The sequence below is a fragment of the Akanthomyces muscarius genome, chromosome 2, assembly GCF_028009165.1.
Source record: "Akanthomyces muscarius strain Ve6 chromosome 2, whole genome shotgun sequence".
In the NCBI taxonomy this organism is placed as follows: Eukaryota; Fungi; Ascomycota; class Sordariomycetes; order Hypocreales; family Cordycipitaceae; genus Akanthomyces; species Akanthomyces muscarius.
In genome coordinates, this window is record NC_079242.1 from 111560 (window position 1) to 127038 (window position 15479).

The following is a 15479-nucleotide window of genomic DNA, read 5'->3' on the forward strand; positions in this document are numbered from 1 at the left end:
GGCACGCGTCGGCTACAAAAAGATTCCCACCCACTCCGTCTTATTCGCCACCTTGGAGTCGCAGCCTTCCACCGCGCAGCGCAAATCGTGCGGTGCTTGCTGCGGCAGCTTCCCTGGCGGACCGGCGAAGCCCACGCCGTCGGGGTTGGCCTTCGTCGGTCGGCGATTTTCAAAGCATTCCGCGCAGTAGACCTATATAGTTAGCTACCATGAACATTTGGTAGAAGATGGACGAAGACACTCACATGTCCGCACTTCTTGACGGCCCAAAAGTGATGGTCGCCCGCGGCACGCTTGCGCTTCTTAGCCCCAGTGGCTGTGGTCTGCACCGCGGCGCCTCCAGCAGGATCGTAGGCGAGCTCCTCGTTACAGGACGGGCAGACGGCAACGCGCTCGTCCGTATCCGCGCTAGGCTCGACCACCGTGTCCCTTGTGAAGCCCGATGTGGTCGGGGGTAGCGGCGGCATTTCCCGCGGAGGACTAGGCTGTCGCGGGTGTCTTTGAGCATACAGGCGCGCAGGCAGTCCTGCGGGCAGCGGCAGAGACGGCTGGGTCTGACTGGTGAGGAAGTCGGCGCTGAGAATATCAGCAAGTGTACGGCCGAAACCCCTGGCAAAGGACGATGCGAATCCATAACGGATGGCGTGTCGCGGGTTCAGAAACTCAAAGTCCACAAGGTGGTCATTGCCACCGCCGACCGTGCTGCTGTCGGGATGCGGCGGTATGATGGGACGCTGGTGGTTGCGGTTGCTGCGACGGGGCGGCTCGTTGTTGGAGTTTGTGTGATGGCCGTTCGTGGTATCGTCGTCGCCGGTGAGATCGATGAAGCTGGGTTCCGACGCGAGCATGATGCTTTCGCTGCGGGAGAGACGCGGTGGCGTGAGACGCTGCGAATTTGTGCGGCGAGGATGGCGGTGCGTGCGAATCGGTGGGAGCCGTGCCGCCGGTGTCTCCCCAGTCGCATTACTGGTCCGCGGAGCTGCTCGCACCTCGACCGGCGAGTCGGGCTCCTCTGTGAGATCAATAACGGCTTCCTGGGGAGGCGGGCGCGATCCTGCATGCTGTCCTCTATGCATAGCGCCTGTCGAGGACGGTCGACTGCCACCAGGCTGTGGAAGAATGGGGGGTGGCGGAGGGACGGCGCTGGCAGGCCTGCTGGGTCGCGCCGAGACAATCTCGACCAGGTCGTCGTCGTCGTCGCTCAGCGCCTCGAAGCCGCTATGCTCGGGCGTCGTCATGATCTCATGCAGAAGCGTCACAATGTCGTCGCGAGGGCCGCCGTGGGTTCTGCGAGGGCGTCGGCGGATGGGCGGCGAGTCGGGCGGCTGTGGGAGGCGTAGCCGTGGGTTGTACCCGAGGGCGTAGGAGGAGAGGTGAAAGTCGGACGTTACCGCGTCTAACGGGAAGCCTCTGCCAGGCATCGGCTGCGGCGGGAATTTAATAGTGAAGCCTGAGAAGGGTGTGGCAACACAGCAAAGGGCTGTGAAGGGATCGGGCGTTAACTCCGTTCGTTACACGCTGTGGTGATTGGCCATGCCTAGCGCTCAGAGGCAAGTGATCGCTGGGAGCCGGGCGATGTTGGAGCGGGCTTGACGGCGTGTAGAAGCGCTTTCTTTGGTTTGGAGAGACGTAAGACGCAGAGTTTTGGGCTGGTGAGAGTTGGAGAGGTCGACCTCTGGTGTGTGGCGAGGGACGAGTTGGTGATGTTAGGTCTCGACGGTGGGGGCGAGGCTGTTTGTGGGCCACAGGCGCGCCTAGATCTTGCAGCACAGGCAGCAAGTGGCAAGTGAGGCAGCGCTGGCGCGAGAGCCTATGAGAAGGAGTTCCAGCAAAGATTTTCCCACATAGGATATTCGCAGAACAGAGAAGAGACAAATCCCACTGCCTGTATAATTCAAAACTCAATTTTTGTCTCTTTAATTATGGTGTCGTCGTGGTGCGAGCGCATGTCTTCCCGCGCGAAGACTTATATTAGTTAGTGTAGACTGGTTCGTAAAGCACATCAGCCAGATAGTCTGGTTTAATGACACATTTTCACTCTTGAATAATCCCAGGTTTCCAAAGCCAAAAATCAATGTGCTCACTCGGTCACAAATCGAATTTGATAAAATACATATAGCAACAGTATCCAGTTGATTCATATCTGTGCCACTCCTTTTGAAATGCCGTCTTACGGCTAGAAAACAGTACTAGTCCCTGATCATACTCCCGGAATCCGATGCAGACAGAACCACCTCGCCTCCCCTTATGCCTTGATGCCGACGACGCTGATGACGCCGTCTCCGTTGACGGCCACCAGAGTCTTGCCCGACTCGCCCCATCGCACAGCGACAGCACCCGTGGCATTGCGGAACGGCTCCGCCCACTTCTTGCCACCCTTGGCGTACTGCTGGATGGTGAGGCCCGAGGGACCAGCCGTGGCCAGATACTGGCCAGTGTAGTCCCACGCAAGCGACTGAACGGCGCCGCCAGTCTCGAGAACCTTGGCCGTGGCGGCATCGCCTTCTTTGCGAAGGTCAAATATCGTGACCGAGTTCTGGCCCTTGGCAGTAGCTGCTAGCCAAAAGCCGTTTTCGGAGAATGTGAGGGCTTGGATGGGGGCTCCTAACTTGAAAACGGCAGCCTGCTCGAGAGTCTTGGTCATATATAATTTCACGTCGCCCGTGACAGTACCAGCAGCAACAAGATGTCCGTCAGGATGGAAAGACACAGTGGTGAGTGCTGCTTATGTTAGCTCAGCCAGATCAGATATTCAAATGCGACTGTGGACTTACAGGCGTCAACAAATGTGCGGCTCACGCGCTTCAGGTTGGAGGTCAAGTCGTATAGAACAAGGCTCTTATCGGTGCCAACAGAGGCAACAATATCGCCACTCGGATGAATGCTCAGACCAGTTGTAGGGCCTGAGTGCTCGGAAGCTGCAGCAACCTGGTTGCCGCCCTCAAATACCTTGAGGCCGCCATTGCCGGTGCCGTAAATCAGCTTGGAGCCAGTCCATAGCGTGCTGGTGGCAGGCTCGCCAACAGCAATCTCTCGCTCCAGGGAGTCGGCCGCCACAGCGTAGATAGCTCCCTGGCCTTGCAGGCCACCAACAGCAGCGTATGCACCCTCCGTATCCAAGCAGGTTGTCTGCGCGACTGGCAGCGCGTTCGTAGCTGTGACCTCGAAAGCGGCAATTTCGTGAGGGGTGACCCAGTCCTTGGGAACAGGGCGCTTCTTGCGACCCTTGGAAAGCCTGACCTTAATGTTAGTCTCGTTGCGCTGAACTGCATTTCCGTGACATACTCTTGGTGAACCTCGTCTACGCGAGCCGCCAAGGCGTCTGGCAGACCTTCTGTGTCAACAACCATCTCATCGGAATTGGCACCGGCTCCAGAAACAGTGATCCTGCTCAGGGTATCTCTGGCCTCGTTTCTCTCCTTTGTCAGACGGGCAATGACGCGAACGGCAGCATCGTGCTGGTAGAGAGAGGTGGCTAGCTCCTCCCTTGTGCGAGCAAGCTGCTCGCGCAGGTTATATGTTTCTAAAGCGAGGCTATCCCATTCATTCTGAAAGGTAGCGAGTAGCGCAGGTATCGAAGTCAGCGTAGGCGGACGCGGGCGGGCGATGCGGGAGGAGTTGATGGAGAGGAGGTCGTCGGCCGTGAGGGCCTCGCCGGTGCTGGGCTCGGTGCCGTGCTCGTTGATGTATTGCTCAATGAGTCGCTTCTCGTAAATGACGCCTACAATAGAATTGTTAGTCATCGGGACAGCCGCAGAAGCCGTCAGCAAGCAGTGCGATGCGACGAACCTGACTTTCTGGACGCGACTGGCTCTTGAGGAGCTTCTCCAGAAACTGCAAGCATTGTTAGGTGGGACGGTCTCGGTAATGGTTAATGTGTAAAGTGTGACTGACTTCCACAGAGCATTGTGATTGATGCTGAAAGCTCCGACGGCTTTCAATGGCGATGTGTAGAAAAAGGCAGCGCTGTCGCCTGATGAAGCTGGTGTAGTCGCAAACATGGATTTGTCCCAGTGAGATTTTCTGCCTAGCGCGGACTGACCAACCACAGCACAGCGTCGGGATATTTGTGGGGCTATACATTCCCAGCTGTGCGGCTACTACATCGCCAAGCTTCAGGTACAGCGGTTGAGTGGTTACAGAGCATGACGATGTAGCAGGAACCTACAGCTTGTCAAATCAATTTCGATACTAGGACTTCGATTCTTGAGCAGTGCTCCAGCCTGGGAGACAAGTACATTGGGCCGTTTCTCGGTTGCCACGTCGTATCAAACACAAAGCCAACCGCAGACATCGCCAACCACAAATTAGCATTTTCATCCTGATTACTTTCTCTCCAGCGCGACCCGAATTCCTTCCTGAATTGTCGTGCGAGATTATGCTATTTAATTGGCGCGCCCGGCTTTTTGAACTTGGCATGCTGAATCGGCTCCGCGCTCCGCCCATCGGAGACCGCCGACGGAACCGCGGCGCCACCCTGTACTAAAAGACAAGTCTTGACGATGCCGTAGCAGCACAAGCAGATCGATTGTTGCTTCTTCAACATTAAAAATGACTTCTGCCAGCCTGCCAAATATCTCTGACCTAGGGAATCTTTCCGATGCTAGCAAGTCTGCGGTATTGGACCTTCTGTTTGAACCTAGTGCAGAAATCCACAAGACGCTGATCCCAGTGATCAAGTCTCGTGGGTTCGCGTCCTATAATGAATTGATTGAAGCTTGTCGCGAGGCTTTTCTCGCACTCGCCCTAAAGTCCACAGCAGCCAGCCCGGATCAACGGCTACTCTCGATCCTGGGCTCTCACCCTCGCCTCGGAGCGAAAAAGGTGGAATCCGAGCAGTCGGCCGCAGAGCAAGCCAAACTGGGCGGCGAGAGTGAAATTCTAGCAAGACTCAACCGCGAATACGAGGAAAGATTTCCTGGCCTACGCTATGTAGCCTTCGTCAACGGGCGCGGCAGACCAGAAATTATGGAGGACATGAAAGCGCGTATGGACAGGGGCGACTTTGACAAGGAAGTCGATGCTGCACTGCAGGTATGCTATTACAATTCTTTGCAAGCAATTCCAGTATAACTAATCAGTGGACCATCCACAGGCCATGTGTGATATTGCGAAGGACAGAGCTTCGAAGCTGCCTGTCCAAGCGGCTGGCCAGGCAGGGGCAATTTGTAGCTGCTCTACGCGGGGGACATTACCGACATGGAAATGCTAGTGGCCATGATATGTACAACTCTTATATAATTAAATAGAGCATAAAACAATGGCAAATAAGGAGAGATTGGGAATGCTGGGTCTTTCTAGATAAGCTCGCAAGTTTTATACATTCGTCTGCCGCGGAAATGCCAACGCGACCGCGCTGTGGGGAGCCACTGGATTCCGTGCTATCGTTCTAGGTACTTAGCTGCCCCGTGGATGCTACCTAGATTGCCGAGGCACCCAACCTTTTGGCTTGTACAACCGCCTCGCAGCACACCTCTACCTAGGACTTGCAGGCATGCGACGTTGAGCAGATTGATAACGACTAGACGGATATTCTACGCTTTTCGGACAACTGGTTGAGCAGCCAATTGGGCCTACCGCTCTTGCCTTAGCCGTCACGTCATGGCCGACACACAAGGCCGGCTCGGCTATGAGGCCTTCGATCTGTCTAGAGTTCCCGGCTGTACAGTGCAGTACACATCACGATACCCTGCATGGAGGCCAGGCGCTGACCTGCCTCCGGGGGTAGAAGAACAGCCGACCAAGACCAAGACAAAGAAATCAACCACCACAGGCGTCTTTGGTGGCGTTGTATATGCTCAAGCGCCTCTGGCTGCATCGCGAGCCATTGAGGCCGATGAAAAACAGTCGCATGTCACTCAGAAAGGATACATGGGGATACATGTAAGGAATAGCGCAACTGAAAGTCGCGGGATACTAACACAACCAGTCTATACAAGGTGTGTTTACTGTTGCTGGCCATTCTGATCGTCCCTTTGTACACGAGGTGACGGCCATGCACACTGGCAAGTCCTTTGCGACAAGACTAGTGCAGACGAGACAGCCAAAGAAAGCTTCAGTTGTAGACCCAGCCACGGGAATTTTCAACCCTTCGGACGCAACTGAGGAACTGAACGGGGTCTGCTTCACATGCCTCACTACGTTCAAAAGGTCTATGCCTTCTCCGGACGATATTCAAGAACAACAATCACCACAAGTTCGATTCGCAGAGATTCTGGCGAGGAAGCGACCGGAGGAATGGGAGCGGCCCCGTATTGTTCATATCGACTCGGTCCAAGACCAAGTTTTGCGAAGCGGACAGACCGGACCGGGGACCTTTCCTGTGCTAGAAATGTACAGGGTGGACATGGAGGCGTACAACAAGGGTCAGGCTGTACCGGAACGTCGGGAGCTCATACTTTACCGACCATTAAAACCGATCCCCAGAGATGACCCCAACGGTCACATTGTTTGCCACGCTTTCGAGGCCGATAGAAACGGGCTTACCATGCTTGGCTGCCACCTGGGCTACGGTCACCGATGGGGAAGAGCCGCCAGCTTGAGCTACGCATTCTACGTTCATGTGAATGCGGAAGAAGCTGTCATGGGCGATGGCTGGTGGATTCAAGAAGCGTCTTGGCCGCGAGTGGCTGCTGGTCGCTGCACCATGATATCGAAGACCTGGAGTCCCGAGGGGAGGCACGTGGCGACGGGATATCAAGACGGCATGGTTGTGCCGGAAGATCCGAGTAAGCTGTGAGAGGGAGGTTCCGCGTGTCTATTAATACTAGAGCAACTTTCGATAGATCATTAGACCTGCGCACTAAGTTTTTGTTTTTACAGACATGTGCGTCTAACTTGTTATTATGTATCTTGTGCGTCACTTATTAGTGGTGGCGCGAACAGGATGGCTGGCTTCGGGTGGAGAGGGAAAGCTCGCGGTACGCACCGTGGCACCGGACCACGGCACATCAAGTGCAGCGATCTCAAAAGAAACGGCGAGTAATCGAGGCAAAGCCGGGTGAAACATCGAATTCACAAGCCACAGGAGAGATACAATGATAGTTCGTTGTCCTGCGCCAAGCCAGGTTGTGGAAATCAGCACGCGTATTATGTCATGATGATGGTCAAGACTCTTCAGGGTCATCTACCGAAACAGCCTAGGTCGCGATTCGAGCCGAGTGGTTGCCAGGCACAACCTAAGTGACCTAGAATGGCAAAGTCAATCCGAAAGGCACATTAATTCACAGACTTGCGTCGTGGGCTCGGATCCAACCAGCCTCGAACGCGAGGTTGCAAGGACCCTGGGAGTCAGTACGCGTAACAGACAGCGAGCGGAGGGCATTTTTTTGGTCTGGCCTGCGACCTTTTTTTAACCTTGTAAAACGAGTTACGACGACTGTGGGGGAAATCCGACCGTGGGAATGCGAGCACGAACTTCAGCCACCAGTTATCCGTAGACGATGGCCTTTTCCTCCCTCCCCCTCGGTGTATCCAAGGCGGGCAGTCTTTCACAAGTGCGTGCGGACGCTCTATTATCAACAGCTCCATCGGCTCTAGGTCGAGGAACAAGACATGTCTAGCGGGAAGAGAGGACAGCTCGTAGGGCAGAAGAGGGGAAGAGACTGAAATGGATGGGCGGGCCAGGATTGTATTCTTTCGGTCTTAGCGTGCACGCGCGGCGAGATACAAGGCTCTGTAGATAGGTGTAGCCTGTAAGCAAGCCACATGCAAATGCAGTCACATACGCACGACGGATCACTGATGGGGTGACACTCGCCGAGGCTTTGGCAACAGCCTTTTCTCGTTCTGGTTGCCGTCCTCTGCTGGAGTGTTGTGTCGATACAGTAACCTGCCTCCGTGCGGTAATAGCTTCTTGGCGCTCGCACGAGGCTCCGGTCAAGGTGTACCTAGAGAGAGGTACTAGTAAGGTAGCCAGGTAGCCAAGTGCCAGTCACCAGCCAACCAGCCTGAGGGGCGCATACACATACCTACCTACCTTTCCAACCGGGCGCGGGCGAGACCGTGGCGCGCCAGCAATAGCTATCCCTTTTCTCCCGGTGGCTGAAAGTTCCTTGCTGGTGTCCTGGCCCGTAACTAGCTGCTAATGACACGATGTGAGCGAAACCGAGAGGCAGCAAGAGACGGCCGCCCGGCCAAGCCCTGAAGGTAGCATCGCGCCGCTGTTATGGACCCGTCTGGATGGAGCAACGACGGGTTAGGCTTACTTTTGAAGTTTCGGATGGCGGCCTGGGGCCGGGCTTGGAGCATGGCGAACCCCCGGCCCCGGAGAAAAAGTGAGAAAAGAAGGACACGAAAAAGAAAAGGTCGTGAGTAAGCCATCGGCCATGAACGGGGAAAGAACCAGGTGCTACTGGTAGACGAGCCAGAAACCGGGCGTCGGCTGGGGTCTAAACTGGGCCTTGTATATGATTGAATGCCAAGTACGGAGTAGCAAATCAATGGTTGTCCAATGACATGTAACATTACGCAGAAACAGGGACTGTTATGTTAATACCTTGTACTGGTAGAAGTAGCACCGATGGCTGGCATGGTCATGGTGACAACATTGGACAGGTCTCGTTTAGCAGGTACCTGCCAGCGCGCCCAAAATAGCGTGGGCTGGATGGTGCCCCTCCATCAGCGGCGTCGTGTGTAGTCGGCCATTTTGCCCTGTAACTTAGTTAGTTGACAATCGGCCAGCTGCCAGTCATATCATCGACGCGCTTCCCTGTTTGCAACTTCTTTTCTCTGGCATCACCCTATTCGCCACGTGCACATCTCTATATTCAGCATTCTTTTCTTCTTCGCGATCTAGGCACTCGTCGCTGTATTCTCACGAACCTCCATTGACCCAGCCTTTTCACCAATTCCGTCCTCAGCCAGGGCTTTTAACTTCACCGGCTTTCCCCAGCAGCAACTCTATCCGGCCTGCGTCGCACCGTTTGTCCGGCACCGTCATCGATGCAAAACCAAAGCCAATTATTCTACATGTCCTGCCCTACGTCGTTTTCGCACTTCGCCTGCTCCTCGCTTTCCATTTCTAGCTTCATCCGCTGAAAGACTCCGAACCTGGACGACTCCCCCGGCACCCAAACTCCGCCCTTGTCCAGCCTTCGTTTTCCTCTTGCGGATCTCACGGCTACGGAGACTAGCAGACCTCCGAACTGAAAATCAACTAGATTAGCTGGAGGCTTACCACAGCGCCGTGACAGCCCAGGTCATCCCGACGATATTTTTTTTTTTGCCTTCTCATCTTTACGTGTCTTACAGACGTCCCGGCCCAGCAATTTACGCTCCATCACTGTTTCGCCGTTTTACAACGGTTTTGCTACTGGCGTTCCCGAGTCTACCGAACACTTGTCCGGGAATAGTTGAACCACTACCAAATCTCGAAATTTCACCTTTGCCCTTCAGCAGCACGTATTTTCGCTGCCGCGCGCCTTCCTCAACGACGGCCAGTCGCAGTCTTTTTTGCGCCTGCGGACTGCTATTTTTGGGGACTGGCTGAGCGCGACACCACTATTCCCACTCTCCGCCGCCTGCTTCTCCCGTCCCGTTACGTGATGCCAGCAAATTGAGCTTGCGCTCGCGCCACGACTCCTTTCGCCGGAATCACACATTGCTCTGCCCTTTGCTAGCATGGAAACATGACCACCGACGTTTCTTCGCCTACGCTAGCTGGCGATCTGCACTCGGCCAGGGACCACGATCGACACGCGCGACCTGCCGCCAAATCGCCGTCAGGTCAGTCCCACGACCAACAACGGCAGCCCCCCAAGTATATGCTAACGGAACCTTAGTGGATGAGAATGGCTCCGAGTCCCTTAGTCCAATTGTCAGTCGACGCCCAACCTCCAAGCATTCTCGCAGCACCGGCCCGCCCGTCAGCAAAGATAACCAGTCGAACAAAAATACATTAAAACCCAGCACGTCAAACCAAGGGCACAACTCTGGATTAGATCCCCTCAGCACAGTCCGTATTATACCGCTGCACTACGAATTGAGCCCTGCTGACTCCTATAGCAAATATACCTTCGGACAAATAGCAATACCGAGCCCACCATTGCGCAACGCCTGCTCAGCGCCGGCAGACCCGACAGCCCGACCCCCGACAGCATTGGTCGCCCCAGCCACGACTCGAATCCCAGTGCGCGCCCTGATAGCATCAAGGACCGAAAAAAAGGTACTTCCTTTCTCAGTCGCCTATCTATTCGCGGACCTTTCAAGAAGGATGACGATATCGATTCCGACTCTGAATTCGGCGACCACGGCCGCACTGATGGAAGTAATGCCCGGGCTCTTACCACAGTCATGGGCGCGGGAGGTGGCTATCTCCCGCTGCACAAGGAACCGCCCCGATATATTCGGGTCAAGGCGCACAACAAAAAGTCTCGCAGCTTCAACCACCTGTTTCTCGCTCAGGAGCTTTCTAGCACTAAGAAAGACGATGGGCACTCGAAACATGCGCCTGCCACAGTCGTTGGCAGCAAAATTCTCAAAGGAGGCGATGCCATATGGGCGGCTGAATTCAGTCTCGACGGTCGCTACCTCGCAGTTGCGGGCATGGACCATATCGTCCGCGTTTACGCCGTACTATCGACACCCGAGGAGCGAAAAGCCTATGAAGCTGAGCAGGAACAAGAAGACGAGAAGGAGAGCCGTTCCAAGAGGGAGCGACTGAGTGCGCCCGTCTTCCGCAGCAAGCCTATCCGCGAATTTGAGGGCCATTGTGGAGAAGTACTCGCGTTGAGCTGGAGTAAGAATAACTTTCTGCTGTCTTCCTCTATGGACAAGACAGTGCAGCTATGGCATCTCAGCCGGCAAGAAAGTCTCTGCACCTTCAAGCACGATGATCTCGTCACTTCTATTAGATTTCATCCAACCGATGACCGCTTCTTCCTGGCTGGATCCTTGGATGAGCAGCTGCGGCTCTGGAGCATCCCTGACAAGTCTGTCGCCTTCGCTGCGCCGACGGGTGAATTTATCACGGCCGTGGCCTTTACTCCAAACGGCAAAACGGCCATCTGTGGTCTTCTAAGCGGCGTCTGCATCTTTTACGAGACGGAGGGTCTCAAGAATCCCTGGCAGATTCATGTTCGCTCATCGCGCGGCAAAAATGCCAAGGGCAGTAAGATTACCGGCATTCGCACCAAGGCGACCTCTGTACACGGCACCCGCCAAGCAGATGTCAAGGTTCTCATTAGCTCCAACGACTCGCGTGTACGCATCTATAGCTTGAAGACGCGGATGCTGGAAGCCAAGTTCAAAGGGCACGAGAATTCGTCCAGCCAGATTCACGCCCGATTTAGCGATGACGGTCGCTTTGTCACCTCGGGCAGCGAAGATCGCAAAGCGTATATATGGGACATCTCGCACCCTGAGCTGGAAGTCCGCGACAAGCAGCCTTATGAGTGCTTTGATGCGCATCCCGAAGTGGTAACAGCCGCTCTCATGGCTCCCATCGCGACAAAGCAGCTCTTAGGCGCCTCGGGTGACCCAATTTATGATTTGTGCAACCCGCCGCCGGTGACGCTGATGAGCTTGAGCGAGGCCACGATAAGTCAGAGCGCTCTCTCCGAGGCTACGCACTCGGATGCGCCGGCGAGCGTCAAGAAGCAAAACGAGAGTCCCGCTTACATCGAGCGCTCCAAGCACAAGGATGGCAACATTGTTATTACTACAGATCGGAAAGGCATCATCAAGGTCTTTAGGCAAGACTGTGCGGCCGTGAAGCGGCACCAAAGCCTGTGGGAGACAGGATCCAAGTTTTCCGGAAAGGTGGCCGGCGTTGGTCGCAGCTCAAGCTTGGCAACGAGAACAAGCGGTGGCAGCCGTGCTCACTCTCGACGTGGATCTCTGAGCACGAGTGGCAATTTGATGCCAAATCAGATTTCCTCTGACAGAATTATGAGTTGGCGACAGGACATTGAAGGCGGACGAAACTCGGTTGGAACGCCGGCAACAAGAAGTGAAAGATCAGTCTCACCGTCCAAGACCGGCATCCGAACGCCGCTCAATGGTTCAGTCTCCAACCTGGCGTCGGAAGCCCGAAAGCAGCCGTATATCGCCACGACTCCGTCGCGAAAGCTGAGCAACGGCAACATGCAGAGGCGTGGCCGAACAACCTCGAGCAGCCTTGAGCCCCTCAAAGTGGCCGGCAAAGAAACAGACCAGAACATGGGACCTGCTGTTCCTCCGACCCCAAGTTTTAGTCTAATTAGCACCACGGACTCTGATATACAGGAAGAGGGCCGTGACGGCAGCTTTTGGAACCTGAGCCGCTGGCGCGGAGGCCTTTCTGGGCTACGCAACGTGACTAACAGCAACGCCGCAGGCGACAAGCCATACACCGGATCTCGCCGGACGAGCACCTCGACAGAGCGATCAGCACACGGTCACCGTCGCAGCATGGGCGTGCACGATTTGCGGCGGTTGATTGCGAGCGGGGATGAGACCAGCCGACGGCGGTCCATGTTGCCGGCAATGTCTACATCGGCAACAAGCGACGTGGAGTCGGAGGTGCTTTCGCAGACGGTGAGCCACGAGCCGGCGCAGCGGAATGCCGTTGTCGGGAGCAGGCGGCGTCAAGAATCGCCAGGCAAGAAGCGGACTGACTCGGGAGTCGGACAGCTGAGCGAAGCGTCGAGCGAGGTGAGCGACTAGGCTGAGATGCAAGGTGTGGGGATGCTGAAGGCTTGGATATGAAATGCATGTACGCGGGACGTACGACGATCCTGATGAATGTGACAATTGAATGCGCAGCGTATAGCAGAACATCTTACCTCATTTATCTGGAGCAGGTAACATTTACTTTGAAAATTTGCATGCTGCAAAGCGCAGAGCTGGATAGCGAATGAATCAGCCAATCTTGTATATATTGGGACCAAACACGATGCTTGTGATCCGTGCATGGCCTTTTGTATTTCTTTTCGGGGTGCGCAATCCACATGATTCGGCGACTAATGAAGACGTCTGAACGGGGAGTATTTCAATTGTTTTTGAATTTATGGTAAGTAGCTATCCTGCTAGCTGCGACGCGACTCTTTCGTCGAGTCGACTCTTGTTCTCCGCCCCGGGTATAAGATGTTCAGGAATCGCAGTATTTTTTTTCTCAGTAGTCCTTGTTCGGTGTTTAGAACTCTTCGCTCGTCGAGAACTGCATAAATCACCACAAAGAGAGTGTGCCGTTAGAGATGTGCAGCATTTCCATCCGTCGTCGTGGCACTCACAGCATCGCCCGCTTTGGCCTTGGTCGAGAGGTCCTCAAGAGTTTTCTGCAGCGCGGGGGGCTTGGGCGCCGTCAGGTCGCTCGTCTTGTCGCCCTTTTCGAAGAAGAAGAAGGCGGGGATGGAGCGGACGCCAAGCTCAAAGGCCAGGTCGGGCACCTCGTCGGTGTCGAAGCGCGCAAAGGTGTACTTTTCGGGGAGGCTGAGCGAGGTGGCGAACTTGTTGAAAAAGGGCGAGATGGCCTTGCAGGGGCCGCACCAGACGGCGTGGGCCTGCAGAGCGACGTAGGGCGTCTTTTGGACGAGCTCGTCGAACTGGGCCTTGGTCTTGATGTCGATGATGGACATGGTGGTGGTGTTTCTTCCCTTTTCTGGCGTAGGTAGTTGCAAGAGAGCAGTTTTTGGTCGGTGGTGGGGGTGGGAGGGTGGCCGCGTTGGGATGTAATGAAGGGTTGAAGGAGGGAAAAGTGCCGCGAGTGGACGATGGCTGGACGAATATATGTCTCCAGTGCCAATTGAGCTAGCGAGTTTGATAGCTGCCAAGTTTGATCGGTAAGCTAGCTGTTTTGTCATCGACCAGTGCCGCCGCCGCCGCCGCCTGTCCTCCGCCCATCACGCAGGACGAGCCATGACAAAATGCCGTGAGGGCGATGGCGTGCTTTGGCGGGGCACACAGGCTAGTTCGGATCGCCGACGACGCGGCCACGACGGGGCCGACGACGTGAATGATTCCAGCGAAAGAACTCGGATCATCGGCATAGAAGGGATGGGCGGCTCAAAATGGCAATGGAACTGCAGTGTTCGAGGGGATTAATGCCCTGGAATCCCGTCGGTTCGCAGCGACATGAGTGTTGAACATCGCGCGTGGCATTTGCCGATGGTCCGACTGTGGGCTAGGGTGGCTCAACAGGCATGCCAACAAAGAGGCAAGAAGTTATAATACCTATACGTTGTGTTAGTAAATTACTGATGGTGAATGGTATGTAATTTTTCTTTAAAAGAATTATGCCAGAGGCAAGAATAAAAGCGAAAAGAGGATAAAATAAGGAATTCTAAGTCAATAGAGGAGAACAAGAGCGCTACTCTCAAATTTACTGTCCTGTCTAATTGACAAGACCCCGGATTATGCAGAACAGACATGGGTAGGGTACGGGTGGCGAGGCAAGAAAGGCGTAGGTGCTGTTTCCAAGCAAACAAACAACTTGTTGATTTGCATAAGATAACGAAACGATTTCAAGGAACACATTAGAACGACATCGTCCACTAAATTGTTACCCATAGCTAAGGGGAACTTGCTCCTTTATTCGAGCCGCGCCGGTGTATTGATTCGCCCGCGTGCTGGCTTGAGGTAGCCTTTACACACTTTGAAACTTTGCATTATCATCAAACTCGGCAGTTTCATCTCTCACGCGCTGCTTCAATTGCTCTAGGCTATAATATGGCGCAAGCAAAGGCTCATGGCTTCGCAGCCGACCATGGTCTTAGTGCGGAGCCAAAAAAATCACTTAGAGATGCGAACGAAGTCGAGGACTAGCGACTGAGCCGGCCGCCACGCCACGCCACGCCACGCCTAAAAATAATAATAAAAATAATAAAATAAAACGGCTTGCCTCATAAGTTGAGCAAATACTCAAATTGAACTATCAACTCTAGTAGAAACGAAGGGGCAATTTCGTACAGAGGTTAGCTGCAGCTGCCGACCGGGGGACAGGTGCCGGATGAGGCGTTGTCAACATCAGGGCCAGGGTCCGGGAACTCAAGATCGCAATTCTCAGCTGTACCACATCCATCATTCACATTAGCCACAAAAATAGCCGGGCGGCTTCCAAAGGGGTCTCCAGCACCTCGCCTGGAAGTCGAGCCTCCACTTCCAGCGCCAATGGTAACGTGCGCGCAGTTCATGTACATCTCGCGATTGCCGATCTTGTTGAACCACGACCAGGCAAAGAGCGCATCACCCGCAGGGGTATCGTTAGGCAGCGTAAAGCTCCAATTGGACATCAGAGGACAGCTGCCAATGTAGGAATGGATCACGGTCCATGACGCGCCGTGGTCATAGGAGAGCGATGCCTGGCAACTGCCACCTCCGTGAGTAGCGCCACCAACAATGGTCATGTTGTAAGTCTGGCCGGCCTTCCAGGTGACCACGGATGCACCCTGCGGTGTGCCCAACAGAGACTGGTATCCCTTGCAGGGGTAGTTGTCGCCATTGGCGTCGAGAGGGCTGTTCATGTTGTAGTCGATGTCGGTAGTGTAGGGGTTGTACTTGGA

The 15479-nt window shown here is 54.8% G+C and overlaps 6 protein-coding genes across 6 annotated transcripts; 3 read left to right on the forward strand and 3 right to left on the reverse strand.

Moving 5' to 3' along the window:
- Positions 1 to 12: 12 nt before the first annotated feature.
- LMH87_003132 (uncharacterized protein) lies at positions 13 to 1421 on the reverse strand (the record flags this gene model as incomplete). Its single annotated transcript, XM_056202450.1, has 2 exons — positions 13 to 192; positions 246 to 1421. 2 exons carry the CDS (start codon positions 1419 to 1421, stop codon positions 13 to 15), a joined length of 1356 nt encoding a protein of 451 aa, XP_056047912.1.
- Positions 1422 to 2245: 824 nt separating this feature from the next.
- Positions 2246 to 3907, reverse strand: LMH87_003133 (uncharacterized protein; the record flags this gene model as incomplete). Its single annotated transcript, XM_056202461.1, has 5 exons — positions 2246 to 2721; positions 2775 to 3235; positions 3286 to 3721; positions 3790 to 3834; positions 3895 to 3907. The coding sequence occupies 5 exons, from the start codon at positions 3905 to 3907 to the stop codon at positions 2246 to 2248; spliced, it is 1431 nt and encodes a 476-aa protein (XP_056047913.1).
- Positions 3908 to 4551: 644 nt separating this feature from the next.
- LMH87_003134 (uncharacterized protein) lies at positions 4552 to 5212 on the forward strand (the record flags this gene model as incomplete). The annotated part of the gene is made up of 2 exons (XM_056202472.1): positions 4552 to 5034; positions 5096 to 5212. The coding sequence occupies 2 exons, from the start codon at positions 4552 to 4554 to the stop codon at positions 5210 to 5212; spliced, it is 600 nt and encodes a 199-aa protein (XP_056047914.1).
- A 417-nt stretch (positions 5213 to 5629) lies between these two features.
- LMH87_003135 (uncharacterized protein) lies at positions 5630 to 6836 on the forward strand (the record flags this gene model as incomplete). Its single annotated transcript, XM_056202483.1, has 4 exons — positions 5630 to 5672; positions 5729 to 5883; positions 5930 to 6728; positions 6823 to 6836. 4 exons carry the CDS (start codon positions 5630 to 5632, stop codon positions 6834 to 6836), a joined length of 1011 nt encoding a protein of 336 aa, XP_056047915.1.
- Positions 6837 to 9629: 2793 nt separating this feature from the next.
- Positions 9630 to 12645, forward strand: LMH87_003136 (uncharacterized protein; the record flags this gene model as incomplete). Its single annotated transcript, XM_056202493.1, has 4 exons — positions 9630 to 9726; positions 9783 to 9955; positions 10006 to 12516; positions 12613 to 12645. 4 exons carry the CDS (start codon positions 9630 to 9632, stop codon positions 12643 to 12645), a joined length of 2814 nt encoding a protein of 937 aa, XP_056047916.1.
- Positions 12646 to 13114: 469 nt separating this feature from the next.
- On the reverse strand, positions 13115 to 13556 carry LMH87_003137 (uncharacterized protein; the record flags this gene model as incomplete). The annotated part of the gene is made up of 2 exons (XM_056202504.1): positions 13115 to 13138; positions 13212 to 13556. 2 exons carry the CDS (start codon positions 13554 to 13556, stop codon positions 13115 to 13117), a joined length of 369 nt encoding a protein of 122 aa, XP_056047917.1.
- Between the last annotated feature and the right edge of the window lie 1923 nt (positions 13557 to 15479).